The 20,432-nt window shown below is 36.0% G+C and overlaps 2 protein-coding genes across 2 annotated transcripts; one reads left to right on the forward strand and one right to left on the reverse strand.

Annotated features, from left to right (window-relative positions):
* Positions 1-1,345: 1,345 nt before the first annotated feature.
* On the forward strand, positions 1,346-13,244 carry LOC141439002 (facilitated trehalose transporter Tret1-like). Its single transcript, XM_074103102.1, has 8 exons — positions 1,346-1,653; positions 3,177-3,312; positions 7,920-8,148; positions 10,123-10,279; positions 10,727-10,944; positions 11,701-11,872; positions 12,234-12,520; positions 12,830-13,244. The coding sequence occupies exons 1-8, from the start codon at positions 1,582-1,584 to the stop codon at positions 13,104-13,106; spliced, it is 1,548 nt and encodes a 515-aa protein (XP_073959203.1). The 5' UTR covers positions 1,346-1,581; the 3' UTR covers positions 13,107-13,244.
* A 94-nt stretch (positions 13,245-13,338) lies between these two features.
* Positions 13,339-19,757, reverse strand: LOC141438999 (antichymotrypsin-2-like). The gene is made up of 7 exons (XM_074103092.1): positions 19,576-19,757; positions 18,141-18,724; positions 17,666-17,839; positions 16,341-16,557; positions 15,264-15,478; positions 14,288-14,470; positions 13,339-13,735 (listed from the first exon to the last, which is right to left on the reverse strand). The coding sequence occupies exons 1-7, from the start codon at positions 19,586-19,588 to the stop codon at positions 13,454-13,456; spliced, it is 1,668 nt and encodes a 555-aa protein (XP_073959193.1). The 5' UTR covers positions 19,589-19,757; the 3' UTR covers positions 13,339-13,453.
* Between the last annotated feature and the right edge of the window lie 675 nt (positions 19,758-20,432).

Consider the following 20,432-nt stretch of genomic DNA (forward strand, 5'->3'; position numbering starts at 1 on the left):
CCACCGCCCATAAACATCTGCAATACCAGGGGTATTGCAGACGCGTTGCCAACCTAGAGGCCTAAGATGGGATACCTCACGTGCCTCACGTGTCCTTGGGAACGGAACCCTAAAAAAAATGTTACTGATCAATATAACCCATATTAGGGCTACGATACAAGTGGAAAAACTTTGAACATGAAACTACCGTGAGACTCACTCATATTAAACGATATTGTAACGGATAACTCAAGTCTTAAATCGAGTTTAGCTTGTCATTTTTCGGGCTATTTCGTAGTCCTTCTTCATAGGAGCACGCGACTCGGCGGCTGCCGCAACACGCGCACTACGCGCCACCGCTCTGCTCGCGCGACTGCCCGACGAAACCGGCGCACAACTACCCGCATTTTTATCGTCATTTTTACTGTCACTGTCAAATGTAGGGTAGCACACAAAACTAACAACATCGGTTCGTAAAGGCACGTTCACACCAACCGATCCAGCCCGATCCGAGTCGCGTGCTCCTATGAAGAAGGGCTACGAAATAGCCCGAAACATGTCGAGCTAAACTCGATTTAAAACGTGAGTTATCCGTTACAATATCGTTTAATATAGGTAAATGGAAAAACATTCAAATTGGAAAATAAAACAATATCGTATGGAGATAAACTTCTTATGTCTCAACTTCGAAACTAAACTTCTTTTTTTTTCGAATTTCAATATTTTGTCCACTTGTAGGTATCGTATTATTAACCCCCCTTAATGTGAGTTAAATGTGTGTGTAAAGGACATCTGCCACAGGGCTCCACATATTAATTCCTCATTGTCACTCGATCCTGCGCGTTATATTTTTTGAGTCTTAAGACCAATTTAGACCTGCAAGAAAAATTGTTCAAGTTACTCGATTGACCACTTCAAACTCGTTCGCTTTACGGCCTCGCAATGTATTGACACGATTTTTCTTGCTAGTCTAAACCCGGCATTTGACAGTGTTAATTATAGATCTCTTGGTAGGTACAATTTGGTACAAATAAAAACCCTAATAAAACCTATATGTTCATTGATAAGTTTATTTGTACTGGATGAGAAAACGACGTGAGTAATAACAGGTAACATACTAAAATGGTGATAATTTTATGGGCTAATCCAGTTAGAAAACAGAAATAAACTAGACAGACAAAATAAACAGAATAAGTAAGTAAACGTCTAGTCCTGTACTTGATCCTGTTAAGTACCATTAGGTACTGAATATACCTTTTACCAATCGTCATAATATCAACAATCGTTCTGTTGTTTCATTTAACACTTACTGACACATGATGTACAGACAAACAACGACATTGCCGTATTTAATGTTACGGTTCAATGTAAACCTTCATTTCAACAGAGCCAGGCTGCAGAGAACGCATGTCTTGCCCGCGCTCAAATTAAAAAGTTACGTTTACTTTTCTACCTTCAATTTGTAATAATGGGTTGAGTTTGAGACTATTCACCCTAAAGGTTTTTTTTTGTATTTCGAAACGTGGATTTTATTAGTGTCCGTTGAATACAATTTTTTGGCGTGTTTTTTTTAAGTGTTTGATTACTATAGTTCTGGACAAAATGGTGCATAAATTTAATATTGAAGCCGCAGATGCCCCGGCTATCAGCCGATTAAGATCGGTCACTTCTCAGGTATTTTTGTCATTATTTGATTGCCTGGATAAAGAACAATTTCATTATCGTTACCAAGGGTTGGGAAAATGCCGTCGGTCTTTTCCCAGGTGGGTGCATAACGGCGTCAATTCAGGAGCCATTTCAGACCCAAAAAAGCTTGTTCACATACGACGGATGTCAACGGGTCATAATAATATTGTACTTACATCATAAAGAAAAAGATCATCAGAAAGAGTGAATTAGGGTTACATTTTTGAGTGACGGTCATTTTTTCAACTTTTGATCATTACTATAGTTACTACGAGTACCTAATTAATAATACTTTATTAATACGAAATAAATAATTATAATACCTAATTAATGGTACTTTTTATGCTTGCGGGCATTAAACATTATATTAGTTATTAGAATTTAATTTATAGTGCCTACCAAGTATCTAGGCCTAATAAGATATATATTTTATCACAATTCGAAAATAAGTATATTAAACTAAACTAAAAAGGTAAACTTTAAAACATTATTATGGTTACTTTCAATTTAAATATCCTTTGACTTGTTAGCCTTTTTATCCGAGTCCAAGATACTTAGGCACAGATACTCGTAGACTGACAGAGTTATTTTCGCATTTATGAATTAAAAAAAAAAACAAATAAATATTAACATTTGTTAATACAACCTAGGGCTCTTCAAAGCTAGAGTGAATAGGCTGTTACTGATAGTGAGATTCACCTTTGGCATCTTCTGCACTTTTCATCACATGAGATCACGGGTCAATCACGGGTCAGTTTTATATAAAAAAAATATAGAAAGAAAGGATTAATTTAGTTACGAAGGAAGTTGAAATAGTGTTAACATTGTTCCGTTGAAATGGCGTGTACATGTTAATAGCACCAATAATGTTCCCTAGCAATAAGTATTTGAACACTCAAGTCGTTCATGGTAATCGTAATTATGTATAAATAAAACTGATTTCTTTATCAGTCTCATGTAAGGTTGTTATATGTATAATTGGTCGTTTTTTAGGGATCCATAGCAAAAATAATTTATATAAGGCCAAAGTTACAAAAATATGTATACACGACTTTACTGACTTAATGGTGCTTAATGTTAAGGTCATGTTTACATATTTTTGTAACTTGGCAGTTTCGATATCTATGTACTTGGCTGACTGGTCCTTGGCTGGCTTGGCTGGTCCGTCCATGTGTCCACAGCTGAGACGGACTCTTAGGTCTAACCCACTTAAAGTGGACATGTTTTTTTTTGTGCCAAAACCATGGTGAAGATGTTTTTGGATTAATTTGCGAAATAATGATATAGGTAAAGGGCTTTTTGTTAGTGTCAAGTTCTCCTTCCCCTCTCACAAACGCAAAAATGGCTCAACGGATTTGGGTGTAATTTGGCACTCAGATAGTTTATAACCTCTATTAGCACAAATAATACTTTTAATCTGGAAAAATTGAATAGTTCCCGCGGGGTAGCGATAAAAGAATTGTTTGCAAATAAAGTCACGAACACCGGCTAATATCTTAAAATATTTTCAGATCGTAGCATGCATGTCTCCAAACTTACTCCTGTTGGACCTGGGCATGGCGATCAGTTTTTCCACCATAGCGTTACCAGACCTACTCCATGCTACCGAGGGCCTGTCACTGGATCAAAACCAGGCATCATGGTTCGGTAAGCATTATGGTTTACGTGAAATAGGCTGGTAGCAATACGCTGCGGGGCGTCCACGATCACCGAAATGATAATGATGGGTCCAAATTTCGATGTATTAGGTTCGCGATTTGACTCACACTGTAGGCATAAATAAGGCCGTTGTCAGGTACATGTATTCGTTATGCCTGTTCAAGAAAGACAAAAGCCGCCGCAAGACGAGTAAATACAACTCTGTTGTAACGTTGTGAATTTAGTGGACTGTTTTCGTTCCTCGTTATGAATATCTTAAATAAAAACAATGGTGTAATGAAACCACAACATAATTTTCCATAAAAAAACTGGCAGATTATTAACTTAACTATAAGTAATATTTCAAAAGAATGTTTCTAAGATTATCTCGCTACGGTTTGAACCCGCTTCTTTAGATTTACCTTACCTACCGTGTAAAATCTTATCTGCTTATACATGAACGTTTGTTAAAGGTGTGTTTAATTTAACATTTGTTTGTTTTTATCTGTCAATTTAAAGTTACTTGCAGCAAGAGTTTATTCACATTTAATCCCATGTCAGTTTAAGTGCAAAAGAAGAGCCCAGTCATATTTCGATCCAAGCTATCCTATATAATAAAATGGAAAATTAAAGAAAGCATAATTGGCTGACCAACTATTTAGGGACTTCAATCAATACAGATAGAACTAGTTCAGTGGTGTTCGGTTACGTAGGGTGTAACCACAACACTTTCTTTATTCAATTAGTGTTTTATGACATCTACTAGAGCAGCTGGATGAATTTTATATCTAAATAAATAAATACCTACGTAATAAATTAATATTACAAATGTTTTTGAAAGAAATCAGCTGCCGAGCCGAGCCGAGCTTGTCATAATCTGTGATACTTTAGTCTTGTCCTTGTCATAGTACATAATTTAACTAATGCACTTTACATGTCATGGACGGACGTACACCGAACAGTGTACTGCGTCTAATACCCTGGTTTTTTATAGATCAGTCATTCACTTAGCATATAAGTTGATAACACCAAAATTACACAGGTAAATATAATCCGGATTTTTTGTAAATAAAAAGATTTATTTCTTCCACAACGAATTAAAACTAAACTAATCTTATCTCTCAGGGGAAGACACATTTTTAACTGGTCTAAACCGGATTAAGTAAACATTGAAAGCTGTCTGCCAGTGATAAATTAGTGAAATAAGTGGCCCCGGACTTGAGATCTTTCTTTATCATTCACGTGTCAATGATAAATGAAATTTATCTTAAGCTCGACTAGACTGAGGGATTTGTTCGAAATACTAATCCAAGTAATACTGATACGAGATGCTGCGTCTTACTCTGTTTTTTACTGAATAATGCGAAATAATGATTCTGAAAGGAAGTGCACATGATGACATTTCTAGATCTCTTTTTATTAAGTGATTCCGTGAATAGAAACTTCTTGTATAGCTGTAGGTACGCGGTTAATTTATAAAGAACAATGATTAACCGTTTCCTCTCTATCGGTCGTTAAAACAACGTTAAACGTCGACGACATGCATTCAAAATTGATTGTCTCTGTCTGCTAAAGCTAAATAACACCGATGAGACCACGCGGTTGGTTAAAAGTAGTGTACTGACTTAGCTATCTTCTTATATGCGAAACTCTCTTACTCTTCGGTTGGTCGTTGGTCGGCTCGTCAATTTCGCTTCACTGGTCTCTTTTCTTATACGTAACGTCCCAAGATGCCCCGAAACCTAGGACAAATCTGGAGAAATCTTAACTTACCCACATCTAACTAATATTACTTATAAGTGCCCAAGTTTGTGAGAAAATATTTAATGAATACTCGTTACTCTACTCGTTACTATACTTGTTACTCTTTCACGGAAATAGTATGTATACAGTCGCCATCAGCATTCCGGCGAATTTATAAATAATATTTTTATATTTAGTATAATAATAATATAACGGCATAAAATCTGTCTGGTCTCTGACATTAGACAATTTTAAGTTAACTTTCGTACTAAAATTATTTAGCGGTAGGTAATTAATCTAAAATAGACGTCGACTCCACAACCCTAAGCGCCGGAGTAGGCAGTTAAGTCTCCTAAAGGGTCGGAGTGGACTTACTTGTCCTTTTTTACTATGACAGTAGGCACTTTTGAACACTGTCTGACTACGATGTTGATCGTTCTGTTTACTGCCTTGGCTTACACGCGTCTGGCATTAGTTCACAGAGTCATGGCAATCTACAAGCAGTTCACTTAATCTGATAATATACGATTTGCCGGTGATATGTTTAATATTTAGTTACCTTTGCATTGAAATGGAAAGATTTGGAATACACCTGTTAACTTCCTCATTAAGCGCGATGGGGAAATACAAAGAAGCCTGGTTGCGGTATCACATGACCTTAACCTTAACGCATCGGAAATGTCCTTTAAAATGACCGTCACCGAAGGTCATTTCTCAATAGAGGAAAACATTGTCTTACAAAAAGTAGAGCAATCCCCAGTAGCTACAATATAATTCAATGGCTATTCATCTTATTCCTTGTTTTATTTACTTAATTAAATCTGAAAAGTTAACAACTATGTGAAAATAGCTATTATCGGGCTGTTACAAAATCATGAGGTAGCACTGTAAGGAATTATAATTCCTAGATATTTTCACATAGTTAGTTCACTTTTCCGATCTTATTGAGTAAATAATAATAAATATCATGGGACACTTGACACCAATTGACTAAAGCAATATAGACAATCAAAATAGATAACCAATACTTCTTGCCTTTGTATTTATAATTTTTAATAGTCATCAAAGTAACGTTATGCTTATAAAATGTATGCCAACTCATCGTTATGCCAGTTTGCATCATATAAATTAAACTTGGTGAAGCGGGCCCTGGATAAGTGAGATACCTCCATAGCTGGAACTCATGGTGGGTGAGCCCCGACAATTTAGCACTGAATTACCTCTGTTAGTGGGATAAAACCTCTATAATTGAGACAGCTAGTGTATTTTACCTCTTTTACTGAGACTTCATTTAAAAAAAGATTTTTTGATTCACGCATTCTCTGTGCATATTTGTACCTACTGTTTATAAAAAACATTTTTTGATTATAAAAGGTTAAAGCTTACAACTCATGATAATGTTTACAAAATACGTTATTTTATTTAATAACTAGCTGTTGCCCGCGGCTTCGCTCGCGTTAAATTTGGGGTAACAATTAACATACCTACATTTACTTCCTGCGATCCTTTTTTTCGTGTTTTGATTGATTTTTTGGAGGATTACATGGAAATATAAATACTGTAACCCTGTTTCGCTGAAACGTTAAAGACGTTAAAGTACTACGCGTTTCTTTTGCCAGCGACTTCCTACACGATATAGATATAGGATTGTATCTCGAGAAATTGTAAAGTCCCCGCGGGACATGAATTACTGTTATGATCTATTTTAGTATTCTTAATTGTCGATGAGAGACATATTGTAGCTTTCTATTGGTAATAGAATTATTTAAATCAACTCAGTAGTTTCAGAGATTATCCCCAACAAACAAAGAAACAAACAAAGTTGAGATATTATTTTCCGAAAAAAAAGTGGCCTATGTCAATCGAGGATAGTCATATCATATGAAACAATTTTTAAAAGCAGTGCCAAAGTTGAATTTACTTATTTCTATCCCGCGGGAATTTTTCATTTTCACGGAAAAACGTATCCTATGTCAATCTTACTTTTGTTGAAAGAACTTTTAAAATCAGACCCGAAGTTGAATTCACTTATTTCTATCCCGCGGGAATTTTGCATTTTCCCGAAGAAGAGTAATCTAAACTTATGAGGAATAGTGTAGCTTTCTATTGATGTAAGAATTTTTTAAATCATCCCCGAAGTTGCATTCAGTTTTTTCTATCCCATGGGAATTTTGTAATTTCCCGAAGAAAAAGTAGCCTTTGTCATTTGGGGATAGTCATATCACATAATATGTAAGAATTTTTTAAATCAGCTCCGTAATTGAATTAATTTATTTCTATCCCGCGGGAATTTTGCATTATCCCGGATAAAAAGTAACCCATGTCAATCAAGGATAGTGTAGCTTACTAACGGTGAAAGATTTTTTAAAATCGGCTCAATAGTTTCAGAGATTCGACTACAAACAAAGAAGCGAAAAAAGTTTAGATATTTCCCTATCCCGTGGGAATTTCGAAAATCCTTTCTTAGTGAGCGTCTACACCTATTAAGGAACATATATTCCAAATTTCAAGTTTATAGCCCCAGTGGTTTGGGCTGTGCGTTGATCTATAAGTCAGTCAGTCAGTCAGTCAGTCAGTTTCTTCTTTTATATATATAGATTGCACTTCTATAACTGAAATAACCTCTATTCACACCTCTATTAATGGAACCCTCCGTAAATGAGACAGATATTTATTTATACCTGATTATCTGAGACACTGGGTAAGTGGAATACCTCTATAAGAGAGACAAATTTGCAGGTCCCTTAGTGTCCCAGTTACCCAGGTTTCAATTAATAAATATGTGAAATAACGTTATGCGAATTTGAATTAGAAATACTACGTTATGTTAATTAACATAGACCCCTCCTACCTACTCCTTAAAACGGTTACAGGTAGCATCGCATTCATCGTGCAGCCTATTGGTGCGCTAGTATCTGGGCCTATGGTGGACTACTGCGGAAGGAAGAAAGCCAATTTCCTCGCCAACCTCCCCCATGTGTTTGCTTGGATCCTCATGTACTTCGCCTGGAACCTGCCCTCACTGTTCGTAGCCAATGCTCTTCTGGGTCTAGGAACCGGTGTCATGGAGGCACCTATCAATTCTTACGTAGGTGAAGTAAGGTGAGGACCAATTCATTTTGTCTGATGGTTCGTAGTGGTGGTTACTCCACCGATAAGAGCGTAGCTCTTAAATAGAAGAAGGAGAATAAGAAATGTCTCTACTGATTATCATTTGCAGCAGCCGACTTGGCTTTGACTTTCACGTATAGGTTCTCTGTAACAAGAGAAATAAATTAAAAATGTATGTTATTGTCAAGTTGGATAATTCTATTTTCTAACAGTATTAAAAACATAAAGCACACGGCATACGGCAAAACTAAAATTATCGCGATAGTTATTATCCATTAACGTATTTATTATAAGTACATTTACTTATTTATTATCCATTAGAAATTTAACTTTCAATTTAAAAGCCTATTTTATTGAGACTTTAGGACTTTGGAATATTAAGATTGTTTTAATACTGACTGGAGATGGACAGTGTAAGAAATAATTGTATAGGCTAATCTAAAATTTTGATGGTCAAAACCGTAGTAGTACCACAACATAAATAACTACAAAATTAGCCTACTGACATGTGTATCAATCTCCTACGTGCTCCTTATAATGTAGGTGTTAGCCAAAGAAGGGAATAAAACTGTCATAGCTCGGTAACTTATCCTTGTTGTAGACGTAAAAAATCTGAAGATTAGCACTTTTAGCTGAAAAACACCAAAAGTGGACTTTTATTCGGATGATTCAACCAAACTAAACATTGTGTACCTACCTACTATAAATTGAAAAACCCATTCGTATGATGATTTTCATACCTATGTGCCAAGTGGAATCATCAACACAATATCTATGGCTGTAGTTTTAGGGGCCGTTTCACCATCCATTGATTAGTGTTAACTGACGGTTAAACGTGATGCCGTCTCCGTCTATTCGAACAAAACAAATAGAGACGGCATCACATTTAACCGTCAGTTAACACTAATCAGTGGATGGTGAAACAGCCCCTTAATGTTTTTGTATGCGAAGAGGTGTCACGCGATAATCCGTAAGTAAGGAATGAGAAATTTTTGGGAATTCATAATTTTAAGATATTGCATTATAGTGCAAGTAATTAAAAAAAGTAATTAATGATGATGATTATGATGATAATATAATAGTTTCACAAAAAGTAGCAACGAGTAAACTTATTTAATTTGAGTTAACAGTGTCAGTAACTAAGTATAGTTATGTATCAAATATATAGAATTGTTATCATCGATAAAACTATTTAGGTCGATGTCTTCAGTTATACGATCATTAGTGTTTCTTCTTGTTACACAATAAAATATCAATAATCTTATCCCAAATCAATAATGTACAGAATTTCATAATACCTACAGAATTGAATGGTACCTAGCGATGGGAAAGTACTTAAGTAAATAATACAACTTTGTACACAGACGGAAAAATAATTTGAATATGAAAATAGCAAAGTGGAAATGGCAAGACGGATTCCGTCAAACTTCAATATTCGGATAGCGCTGTTGTAAGAACGTGTATGACATATACAAACATACATCTATTTATTACAGGTTACAGTCGATAATAACACATACAGTCAGCAAAGCTTTTTATTGCTAAAATACTTCTCAACTTGTTTTTCACCTTATTCTTATTGTTGTATTGATATGAAACTTGGCAATTATGCGTAGTTCTAATGACAACACGATAATATGCTACCACTGACTGAGCTGATCTGACAATGGAGTCGGAAGCAAGACACTGGAACTCCAAGGCTCGTTAGAATGTTTTTAAGGTGTATTTCGACCAAAAGTTTTCCATAGTCAGATGTTGGAGTAGTAAGGCAGTTACCATGCTTATTTAATAATATTGTAAATCTGTTTAAAAAAAATATATACTTCGTTGCGTTTCTTGCAAGATTCTTCTCAGCAGAGGTTTTTCTGAACCGGTAGTAGATTTTTTTTGGCATTCATAAGTGCTTGTTATAGCCTAAATTGAATAAAGATATTTTGACTTTGACTTTGACTTTTTATCCTGCAGCGAGCCCACAATGCGCGGCGCGCTGTGCACATTCACTCAGTTCTTCCTGTCCATTGGCGTGTTCGTGATGTACTTTCTACCTACCCTGGTGGACTGGCGACGAGCGGCGCTGATTTGCCTCATTGCTCCGGTCTTGTCTATGCTGCTGGTGCTTTTGGTAAGTGGTGCTGAGACCAAACATATTTTTTTAAATCCTAAAGAAATAAGTGGCATATCTAAAAATAACACTTGAGTTATTTTTACTGTCGTGTAGTTTAAGACATTCTGCATCAGATGGTTTCAAAGGCTTTTAAAGTTTGGCGTAGCTAGCGTTAAGTTACTACGAGTAGAGATGCGTTTCCCGAACTTCATTATGCCCTGGCCCTGGCCCGGTTATTTTAATGTTTCCTTAAGGCCATATTTCTTAATCTTTTACTTAGATTGTGTATAGAATTTTAAATAATTTCGTAGACATCTTGATCTCATCATCTTGTCATGTCATGAATATTATAGGAACGGGTATAAAAGTGCTTAACTTCGTACATTTATTAGTAATTAATTGAATTATATCTTAGAGCAATGCCGGCTAAGAACCTTTGATAGCTTTCACGTTAGTAATTTTCAGGTCCCTGAGACTCCCATTTGGCTCCTAGTGAATCGGCGTGAGAAGGAAGCCCTCAAGTCACTTTGTTACTTGCGGGGTTGGACCACTCCTGAAAACGTTCGTGAAGAATATGATGACCTGGTTGTATACTCAGAAGTGCTGCAACAGTGCGTCATATGCCACAAGACTGGTGACAAGCCGAGTGATTGTGAGCATTATAAAATGAACTTTGTTAAGAGGTGAGTTGTGAAGAATAAATTGAATCAGCTAATAAATGCGCTAGAGCATTTACTAATTTAGAATATTAGAGCGGGTTGATCGCCTTGATCGGGAACTCAGTTAGCGGTGACTTCGCTTGTACCGAAGAAACTAAATCTTGCACCGCAGTGCAATCTTCTCTTTTATATTGGCATTCCATATATCTGCCAAATAAATCATGGTGAAATTGATTCTGGAAAGATTTTAACTTGGTATGCTATTCAGTTTCCTCGGATCGGATCTGTTCGGAATAATTTCAGTGGGCAAATTATGTACGGCTGAAGAAACTGAGGCTCATATCAATGTGGAAGCGTAAACAACCAATTTACAAAATCTGTTTCTACCCTAGCACGAGATTCAGCATCTTTGAATTTACAACGTCAAGGGGGAAGTCTCTAGGATATATTAGCTTTTAGATAATTGTATTGTACAATGAAACCACTGTTTGCATCTTTCTATGCTCACAAGCTTGTTTGAACTGTAATTTGCTCTATAAAACAGTTAATCCCATATTTATCTGATCCCCAACTCAAGAAAAGTTATTCGATTCGGGACTCAGCTAATCTGAGTTATTTTTACTTGAATTCTTATGTGCGATGCGAAAGCTTTAAGACGGCCCTTCTAATACCCACTGGCGAGCTACCGAAGGGCGAGACTTTTATTTGGAAAATGATTCTATAAAATATTTCGTATTTAAAAAACATGAGACATAACTTTCTTCCGTGTTCCGTTTGCAGGTTTTTACTCAAGATCAAATACGTGATGCTTTGCAAGGAAACTCTTAGGCCGTTGTCACTGATCTTGCTTTATTTTTCATTCCTAATAATGAGTGGGTTCATACCCATGAGACCTAATATGGTGAACGTGTGTGGCGCTTTTGGTATGGCAGATGACGGGAAAAATATTGTGGTGCGTATTATTTCAAAGTATTTGAGTTATTACATTGCATGATTTAAAATGTTCTGTGCACTTACATTTTTAAAGATTATGACTATTAAGTAGTGTTTTGTATCCGAATTCCGGTCGCTGCGTGAAAGGCTTTGCCTAGTGTGGGACCAACGGCAAGCAATTTGTAAAGCGATACAGAAAACAGAATGTGACAATTAATTACAACTAATAAACAACTATCAGAAACTAAAATGAATATTGTGACTTTTGGTCGTGTTCGTGTTAAACAGTGATAGCCAATGCACTTAATATACACATATGATTTCAACAACTACAAAGTTATCACATACGGTAGTTCATTAATCGTCAAATCATTCCTCAGCTCATGGTGGGTGTCCTCACGCTCATCACGACGTTGCTCCTGGTTGGCTTCATCAAAGTCTTCGGAAAGAGAAAACTGGCTCTGTTCTCCATGTTGGGTGCTGCCGTGTCCTGTGTTGGCCTTAGTGTCTACGCTAAAACTTATTTAGAGGACTCAGTGTTCTCGTATGATCCAACCACCTTTCCTGAAACCAAGAGCTATGTGCCGCTGGTGCTGTTCTACTTGCTCGTCATCTTCAACGGATTCGCAGTGCCCTGGGTTTTGTTGGGTGAAGTGTTTTCCTTCAGGTAATAATTATATTCTTTTGGAAAACAGCATTGATTGTATTATCCTATGCAAATACAAGGGGGCTATACTAGCTGGCGCGTGCGCACGGAGCGATACCTATTGTAATTAGTAGAACGGCGGTTCATACTATTTTTCAATAGGCGTCCACCCGCTCCGGGCAAACCGCGTCAGCTAGCGTTTTTATTTTGATGGACGAAAAAAAATTAACAACACGTCTATATAACACAAAGATAAATTTATAAGATAAAATATCGACATTTTAGAAGTATTCTCTTATCGCTTCTAACTATTATTTTCTTTGAAACCAGGAGTCGTGCATCCGCCCAAGGAATCGCAGCAGCTATGAATTACGTAGTAACTTTCATAGCATCGAAGACTTTTATAAACATGGAGATCAGCTTACATCTGTGGGGAACGTACGCCGTATACGCTGCTTTAAGCTTCATTGGCACCATATACTTGTACTTCTTCCTTCCAGAAACAGAAGGAAAAAGTCTACAACAAATAGAATCATATTACAATGGAAAACTTAAAACATTCGCTAACGATCCTCTGATTAACTTATTTAAAAGATTCAAGAGGTAGTCCTTATTTAACACCAATTATTTATTCCATATGAAGAGATCAAGACTTAAGTAGTAATGACTTAACTGAGGCTTCCCGTAACTTGTATGATTTCGAAGCTAGTGATGGTTTTAGAAACAACTATGTTTCCGAATTATTGAAACACAGGATTTAATTATGACGTTATCTAGTTATTTTAACCGCTTCATAGTCTGACGGCCGTTGTAATATTTAATTATAATTAAACAAAGAGGAAATTACAAATGTTTTTTTTATTTTGAGATTACAGCAACTGAGATTACAGCTTCTTCAACACTTAAAAGTACTTATGAAATATAATGAGTATAAAATGAAGGCAAGAAACGACTTTACAGTGACGGGTCCTCGATCTTAGTCATGAATAAAGGCACATTAAGCTGGTTGTCCCACAGCACAGCTAGGAATGGCCGATCTGCCCTGAATATGACTGACGGAAGGTCGTACGATAAAGCTACGGCTGTAACTACTGATGACGCAGCAGCTGTGGCACCTCGCTCGTCTATGGACATCATGGCGGAGTGGACAGCTGACGACACTTGCGGAGAAGTGGAACGATATAGGCCAATGTTGGTGAGCTCTGATGCCGAAGAGAACATTTTTGTTATGCCCATCTGGAATTAATAATATTTGTTGTATAAATTAAACAGTCTAATGTAAGTCGATGTTTTTACCATCTTGCATAAACATATCTTGGTCATTATACGGACGTGTACCTAATACCAGTAAACTTTATCATTATCATATTATTTAAATTTCAAAATGAACAATTACCTATTTATTTTTTTCAAAATGAATAGTATAAAGACTGAATGACGATTACTACACCAATTCATTGTTCCATAGAAAAAAGTGCCTATGTTTTTTGGTCACTTTTGTGTGGATTTTATTACCAGAATCTTTGATTCGACGGATGATTTAAATGTAATCATAAGCGCAAAATCACCTAATTCTGAATAAAGGTATCTCTTTTTCATAAATACCTAACTCAAAAATCTCGTTCTAATTTCTTGGGATTTGAATTATAATATGTATTTAATTGTAAAGTAATTGTCAAGTATGCCTCACTTTATTGACTAATAATGGTAAAGAATACCATAAACATCTATGTATTGGTTTTTCTAAAATAAAAATGTAAGTTTAGCCATCTTCAAAATTACACTTACCATATTAAAAATGGGGTACAAGTCAATGTTGCCACGGACGGTGAACTTCGGAATTTCGATAAGAGTATCTCTTGCACGAATGTTCTGATACTCAGCGAGTTTGTCCCCATTAAGCGATTCTAACATCGCTGCGATACTGGAGTTGGGCTGAGGTAGGAGTAGAACTAGAGAGTATTGTTCACCCTGTCAATAAAAAAATAGTAAGCAAAAATAAACCTTTATTCTTAAAGCAGAATAAAAAAGAAAGATGGAAATAATTTACTGAAATTACTTCTACACCGAAATCTAAAGCTAATAAAACGATGTCTGTAAATTAAGCACCTACACATATTTATCAACTAACCGTTACCCGCGACTCCGTCCGCGTAGAATTTGTTTATCACTATCCCGCGGGAGCTATGCAACTTTCCGGGATTAAAAAATCCTATTCGTTGCTTTAGTTTGACTGTGCTGTGACACAATCCAAAATAAAGGGAGCGTTAAAATTGAAGTTTGATTCAATAGTGAATATTTCAAAATGTTCTGCCCTAGAATTTTGAGTCGTGTCACTATCAAATTAAAGCAGCGCTATGTCCTTCCCGGGACTCAAGCTATCTGTATACCGAAATTCATCTAAATCGATTCAGCGGTTTAGGCGTGATGATGATGAGATAACAAACAAACGAAACAGACTTACAAACTGTCGCATTTATAATACTAGTGGAATATTATGATAGTAGCCGTGGTTATATAAATTCTAATTGTTATTTATATTACATTTCACGTTCTACACAAATTCTTAAAATAGGTAAGTAAAGTATTGAGTGAAACGCGAACGTGTTTACATAAAAATACCAATTTAATGATATTCTTATCAGATCGGTGTCAAAGGCCAATGAGTGAGCTCGAGCTCTCAGAGCATAGTTTAGATCCAACTTGTACTTACTGCTACGGCTGGGTTTTTTTCTGTGTTAGGTAGTATTAAACAAGTCCTTACCTCAAATGGTAAAACAGCAACTAATGATTTGATGGATGTGTCCAATACACATTTGAAACTGCTTCGCAATGACATAAATGGTAAGGACTTCTTTTGGCCATTACTTAAGCGGAACTCTTTATTCTTCGTCAATTCAGGCTTGAAGATAGTCTTCCATAAGCCCTTAAAGTATATTGCATTGGCTAGCACTAGTTGGGTGTTGATATCAACAGAATCTGAAATTAATAAGAATAAGAAGTAATTTATTTTATCCCAACGTTAGCCCAAAAGCGTCCACGACATAAGGTTTCTCCAAAAACGTCACAATCAAGTCCAGCGCTGCCCGCATTAAACGGAGTCCGACAACCTTCACCAGGATCTACCCACGCTGCGTCTTCCGGCGTGTGGTCGCCACTCAAGAACACTTGGCCCCAATAGTCAGTTCTTCGAGCAATATTGCCAAAAATTTAACACTAAACCAAGTACATTCTTCCATAATAATAATTATAGTACTTGGGCGACCGAGCTTCGCTCGGGCTAAACTCGATAGCAAACGTTTTCCTAGAGATATGACCAAACTAAATCGATTTTTCATCCCCAAAAACCCCTACATACCGAATTTCATCGAAATCGTTTGAGCCGTTTCCGAGATCCCCGAAATAATTTTATATATCTATATATATATATATATATATATATATATATATATATATATATATATATATATATATATATATTATAAGAATAAAGTAAAGTTTAAAGCAGTGGGTGTTACACTAATTTTAGCCTGTATCGTGAGAAGAAAGCAATTTACCTAGTAGTGCTTCTTATGATATTTATGCGTAATCATTTATCTTGAAATAATGTCACTAGAAAAAGTTGGAACTTGTTAAAACACACCAGATGAGCAAAATGTTCATCATTGGGAACAGCAGGACTTAAATTTTATTTAACCACTGGATATCCTAGGATATCAAGCTAGAATCTAGCTCATAGTCATGGTTAGCAATCACTGGGCTACTCGTATCCGATGATATCTAATGTCCGTGTCTCAATGACAGGGTACTTATAATTATTTCGTTAAATTTATTTCCTTACCTGGTGACACCACATTGTCAATTTGATCATTGGTCTTACGAGCGATCCATCCGTTGATCTTTTGAGCAGCTACGTTCGAGTCTGCAAAACTTATTTTTGACACCTCGCTACCGAAGTTTTGAATTGCACTGTCCTTGAATACGCGTCCGAGTTCAAACGCATCTGCAGCAAAGATACTGCTAGCTATGTTGAGCACATTACGTTGCGCACCCCGTTTCTGTAATTTTTGGAGACAGCTATAATTTAAAAAGTAGCACGCTTAAATATTCACATTATTTATTTAGTCGTATGGCATTATAAATATGTGGGCAATCAGAGAACAGCTTTGAGGTTGCTAAGCCAGGCAGCTACGTCAGGAGTCAGATCGTCCAAGTCTTCAGCAGGTCCGGGGTAGGAATGAAGGGGACAGCGCCGGAAGATGTGCTCGATGGTTTGCTCCTCACATGATAATATTTGTCAAGTTGAGTTTGATTACTGGATCAAAAGATATATTTGTTAGGGATGTAGACGGTGAATTTAAGTACCTTTAAATTAAGTTACCTTACCTTCAACGAGTTCCCGATATTCCGACGCAGTTGCATGCATCATGATATGATCACGGTTAGACTGAAGAATTTGCGGGTGAATTAAATATTAATGTTGTGAAGACCGTGTTCGGTCTACTCTCACTATCTTCAATTGAATCAGGGTCTACAACCCATAACAAATATACCTTATTTTGCACTTCATTTGGCATATTCATAAAAACATTTGTGCGTGCCTGAGTTGCACTATGTATAGCGTTAGCGATGAAGACGTCAATAGCGCGATGCGAATACGCAACTCCTAGGTGAAATGCCAGCATTAGATCAAAACATCTTAAGATTGATGACAATTGTGAAAAGAAACCCGGTAGGTAGACTATTGAGGATGCAACATCTGTCAAGGATAATTGCGACGCTTTATTGACCTTTCTTACAATGATTGCTAACAATACGAGTAACTTAGGCATCTCGTAACAACTTTATAGTGTTTATATTCATTTGCTAAAGTATTTCTGAAAATAAACCTACACTTTATTTTCTTCGCAAGGAATATGAACTGCGTGCGAAGTCAGATTATCAATTGAATAAATACTTCAATGGCAAGCGAAAAGACATTATTAATATATGCAACTAAAAGAAAATACTGAACTAAACTAAAACTACAAACCAAAAGCGTCATCAAAGCTTTCTGTGACAGACATCGATCCTAAAACCCTGGAAGAATCCGCTGTGTTACTACTCTTTAAAAGTGGTAAGCGCCAACCCTGGATCCCCACAAGCGAGAACTTAATAAAATCTCACCTGAAATTCCGTATTCATCAGATGGAAAGCCGCGGCAGACACCTCGGGGCTCATCCTTAGTACATCAGCGACCTGCCGCCGGGTCTCTCCAGTTGCACCAGCTTGAAGAAGTGCCAACATGCTGACTACGGAAAATGGGGACACCACTACGTTAGACCGGGTCTCAGTAGCTCTCTGGAATGATAATAGTGAAAGTCATTGGACGCGTGATTGAAAGTGATTTTTCGTGGCTAAAAGACTACAGAATATGAAGGATATTAATTAATATTACGTTCATTTATAAAGAACGTTACTTGTAATCACCTGATGTTTCTACCGAATCTGAACAGAAGCTATGTTTTTTATTGCTTATTTTATTTGATCACATGAACTAGGCATATTTCACTTTAAAAAAGATCAATAGCCAGAATCATAATACCTATCCAAAACAATTAAGAAATCATACAAAACTTTAGAATCTAAAGGATAGATTTACCTTTATCATATTAATTCCAATGATAGAAGTAGCCATTGACACTTTCTTTAAATCGTCCTGCGTCGCATTCCTCTGAGTTACAGGTACTACGTGGATCTCTGAGGATCTGTTGATGGCATCAATATCATCTTGCTGTTGTTTTTTCAGAACATTATTATAGTTATAGTAGTCTTGACTGTTATACAATGGTGGCAAAACATCCAGATCCGGTCGAGATGGATAATTGATATTCGGACTTTGATGTGAAAATTGATTGTTATGAAGATATTCGTTCTGGTTTTGGTTTAAATTCTGATTGCTTGGATAGTTAAGAATTTTGTGTTGGTTCAAGTTTTGATTGAATAGGTTCTGTTGGGGTTGTTGAGCCCGAAGGTAGCTGTCATTAGCACCATGTAATTCTCTCTGTTGTGTATTTCCTTGTGATTCATCACGTCTTTGTAAGTTTTCATTTTTAACGTTCAAGTTTGATGGTAAGTTATCGGTAAAGTATAACGCGTCTGGATTTTGTTGGTAGCCATTATATGTTCCAGTAGGCTTTATACGTTGTGACTGAATTCTTAGTGAAAAGCTGCATATTAAAAATACTGAAACAATAGGATATAGGATACCATAATGAGAATCGTATAAGTGACGCGGCGGTCAATGAAACAAAAACCTCAAAAGAAAAAATCCTTATCTTTAAAGGAGTCCTTAAAGGATCGCTTCGTTGTCTGGCTGTCTGGATGTCAGTGTGTAGGACTATTTTCTGGATGGATGTGTCAAGTTAAAATATAAATGAAACACTAAGGTATCTTGCAAGCAAAAAAAAAGTTTGTAAGTTCAACCGACCTAAAGTGTACTTCTTACAGTCGATTTCATAAACTTGTGAGCAAAATTTGATCAAAAATATCTAAACACGCTTCTACGCCGTAAACAATACAGCCGTGTTCAGATATTTTTGATAAAATTTTTGCTCACAGGTTTATGAACTCGACTGTACAAACATCGTAGTTATAAAGCAATAGGGTACTTTCCGTTGACATAGAATTATGGAATAGGTGTATAGTAAAAAACAAGGACTCGGAACACACTCACAAAAAAAACTTTGTTTATTTTGTAATATTTCAATGAAAAACTCTTTGATTATTGAAAAACTAAACTTTTTTTACTTGTGCTCTGATTTCTTGTTTTTTACTGTACAAATACCTTCCATAATTCTATTTACAGGCTTACTTATTTTTACTTTTTTAAAATGTTGGACGGAACCCTCAGCACGCAAACCCGACTAAATTTCATCTTTTTTTGATATGTTTAAGCTAACTCTATCATATGTAAGTAACTACACAAACAATGAGGGTAAACTATACTATGTTCATCAAAACCGGTTTATCAACCGATTAAAATGTCATAGCTTACTTCAAACAATGACCTGAACCTTAGAGATAACCTAACTTACTCTGTAGCTTCATCTTGGCGATACACTGGTAAACTTCACTCGCACACTATTCTTGATAATTGAATTTTAAAATCACAACTTACATTGCTTCAAGCTCAAAAGTAAAGTATTTTTAACTTGAAAATCAAGCTACTACAAACAGGTGCAACCTCTCAGAGGTCTTGATGCGAACTATAAACAAGGCAATTAATTCTGACAAAGTGCGTCATTTAGCGAGGCGTATCAAACTGGACCTTTTATTACAAGTAGCAAGGTGCATATTTCATAGGCATTGGTGAATGAATATCTCGCTATCAAGTTAGGTTTCTCTGCCCAGTTTATCAGGTTTGCTCTACGGTTTTTCCTCTTTTAATGTTCCTAATAAATGTACGCGTCATGTAATCATATATATGTTTTTTAAACTATTTTGGATTTAAATAATAAACATGATATGGTCCAAAATCTTTATTCCGTTTTAGTTTGTTACACATTTACAAGAACCTTTTTCTACTAAAATATGCATAGTGATTTTTAGTCACCTGTCAAATTTAAACATGTGTTTCGGTAGCAATTAAAGAACAATTTTAAAGATTTTTCATTTAATTATTGACGTTTAAAATTGTTGGTTGCTCTGATTAATTCGTTGAATTATTTTGATAAATTCCATATATTCTGTTATCAGCACAATTTTCAAAATGTTAAAAATGTTTTTTTTTAGGATGTTATTTACAGATACTGAACGACATCAAAATTTGTAAGGTGGCTAAATAATCACTTTTCAAGAAGAGATCATTAAATATTCCATCATTATAATCTTTATGCAAATTCTTGTCTTCCAGTGTTCACAATTATGACATACTTACTGACTGATATACAGT

The sequence above is a fragment of the Choristoneura fumiferana genome, chromosome 20 (genome assembly GCF_025370935.1).
Source record: "Choristoneura fumiferana chromosome 20, NRCan_CFum_1, whole genome shotgun sequence".
In the NCBI taxonomy this organism is placed as follows: Eukaryota; Metazoa; Arthropoda; class Insecta; order Lepidoptera; family Tortricidae; genus Choristoneura; species Choristoneura fumiferana.

Coding starts and splice junctions, on each gene's coding strand:
- LOC141438999 (XM_074103092.1), bottom strand. Junction 15,479..16,340: donor TGACAATGTGGTGTCACCAG/GTAAGGAAATAA, acceptor TATTAATTTCAG/ATTCTGTTGATATCAACACC. Junction 14,471..15,263: donor TTGCTGTTTTACCATTTGAG/GTAAGGACTTGT, acceptor TTTTATTGACAG/GGTGAACAATACTCTCTAGT.
- LOC141439002 (XM_074103102.1), top strand. CDS start 1,582: ATGGTGCATAAATTTAATATTGAAGCCGCAGATGCCCCGGCTATCAGC. Junction 1,654..3,176: donor TAAGATCGGTCACTTCTCAG/GTATTTTTGTCA, acceptor AAATATTTTCAG/ATCGTAGCATGCATGTCTCC. Junction 10,945..11,700: donor AAAATGAACTTTGTTAAGAG/GTGAGTTGTGAA, acceptor TTCCGTTTGCAG/GTTTTTACTCAAGATCAAAT.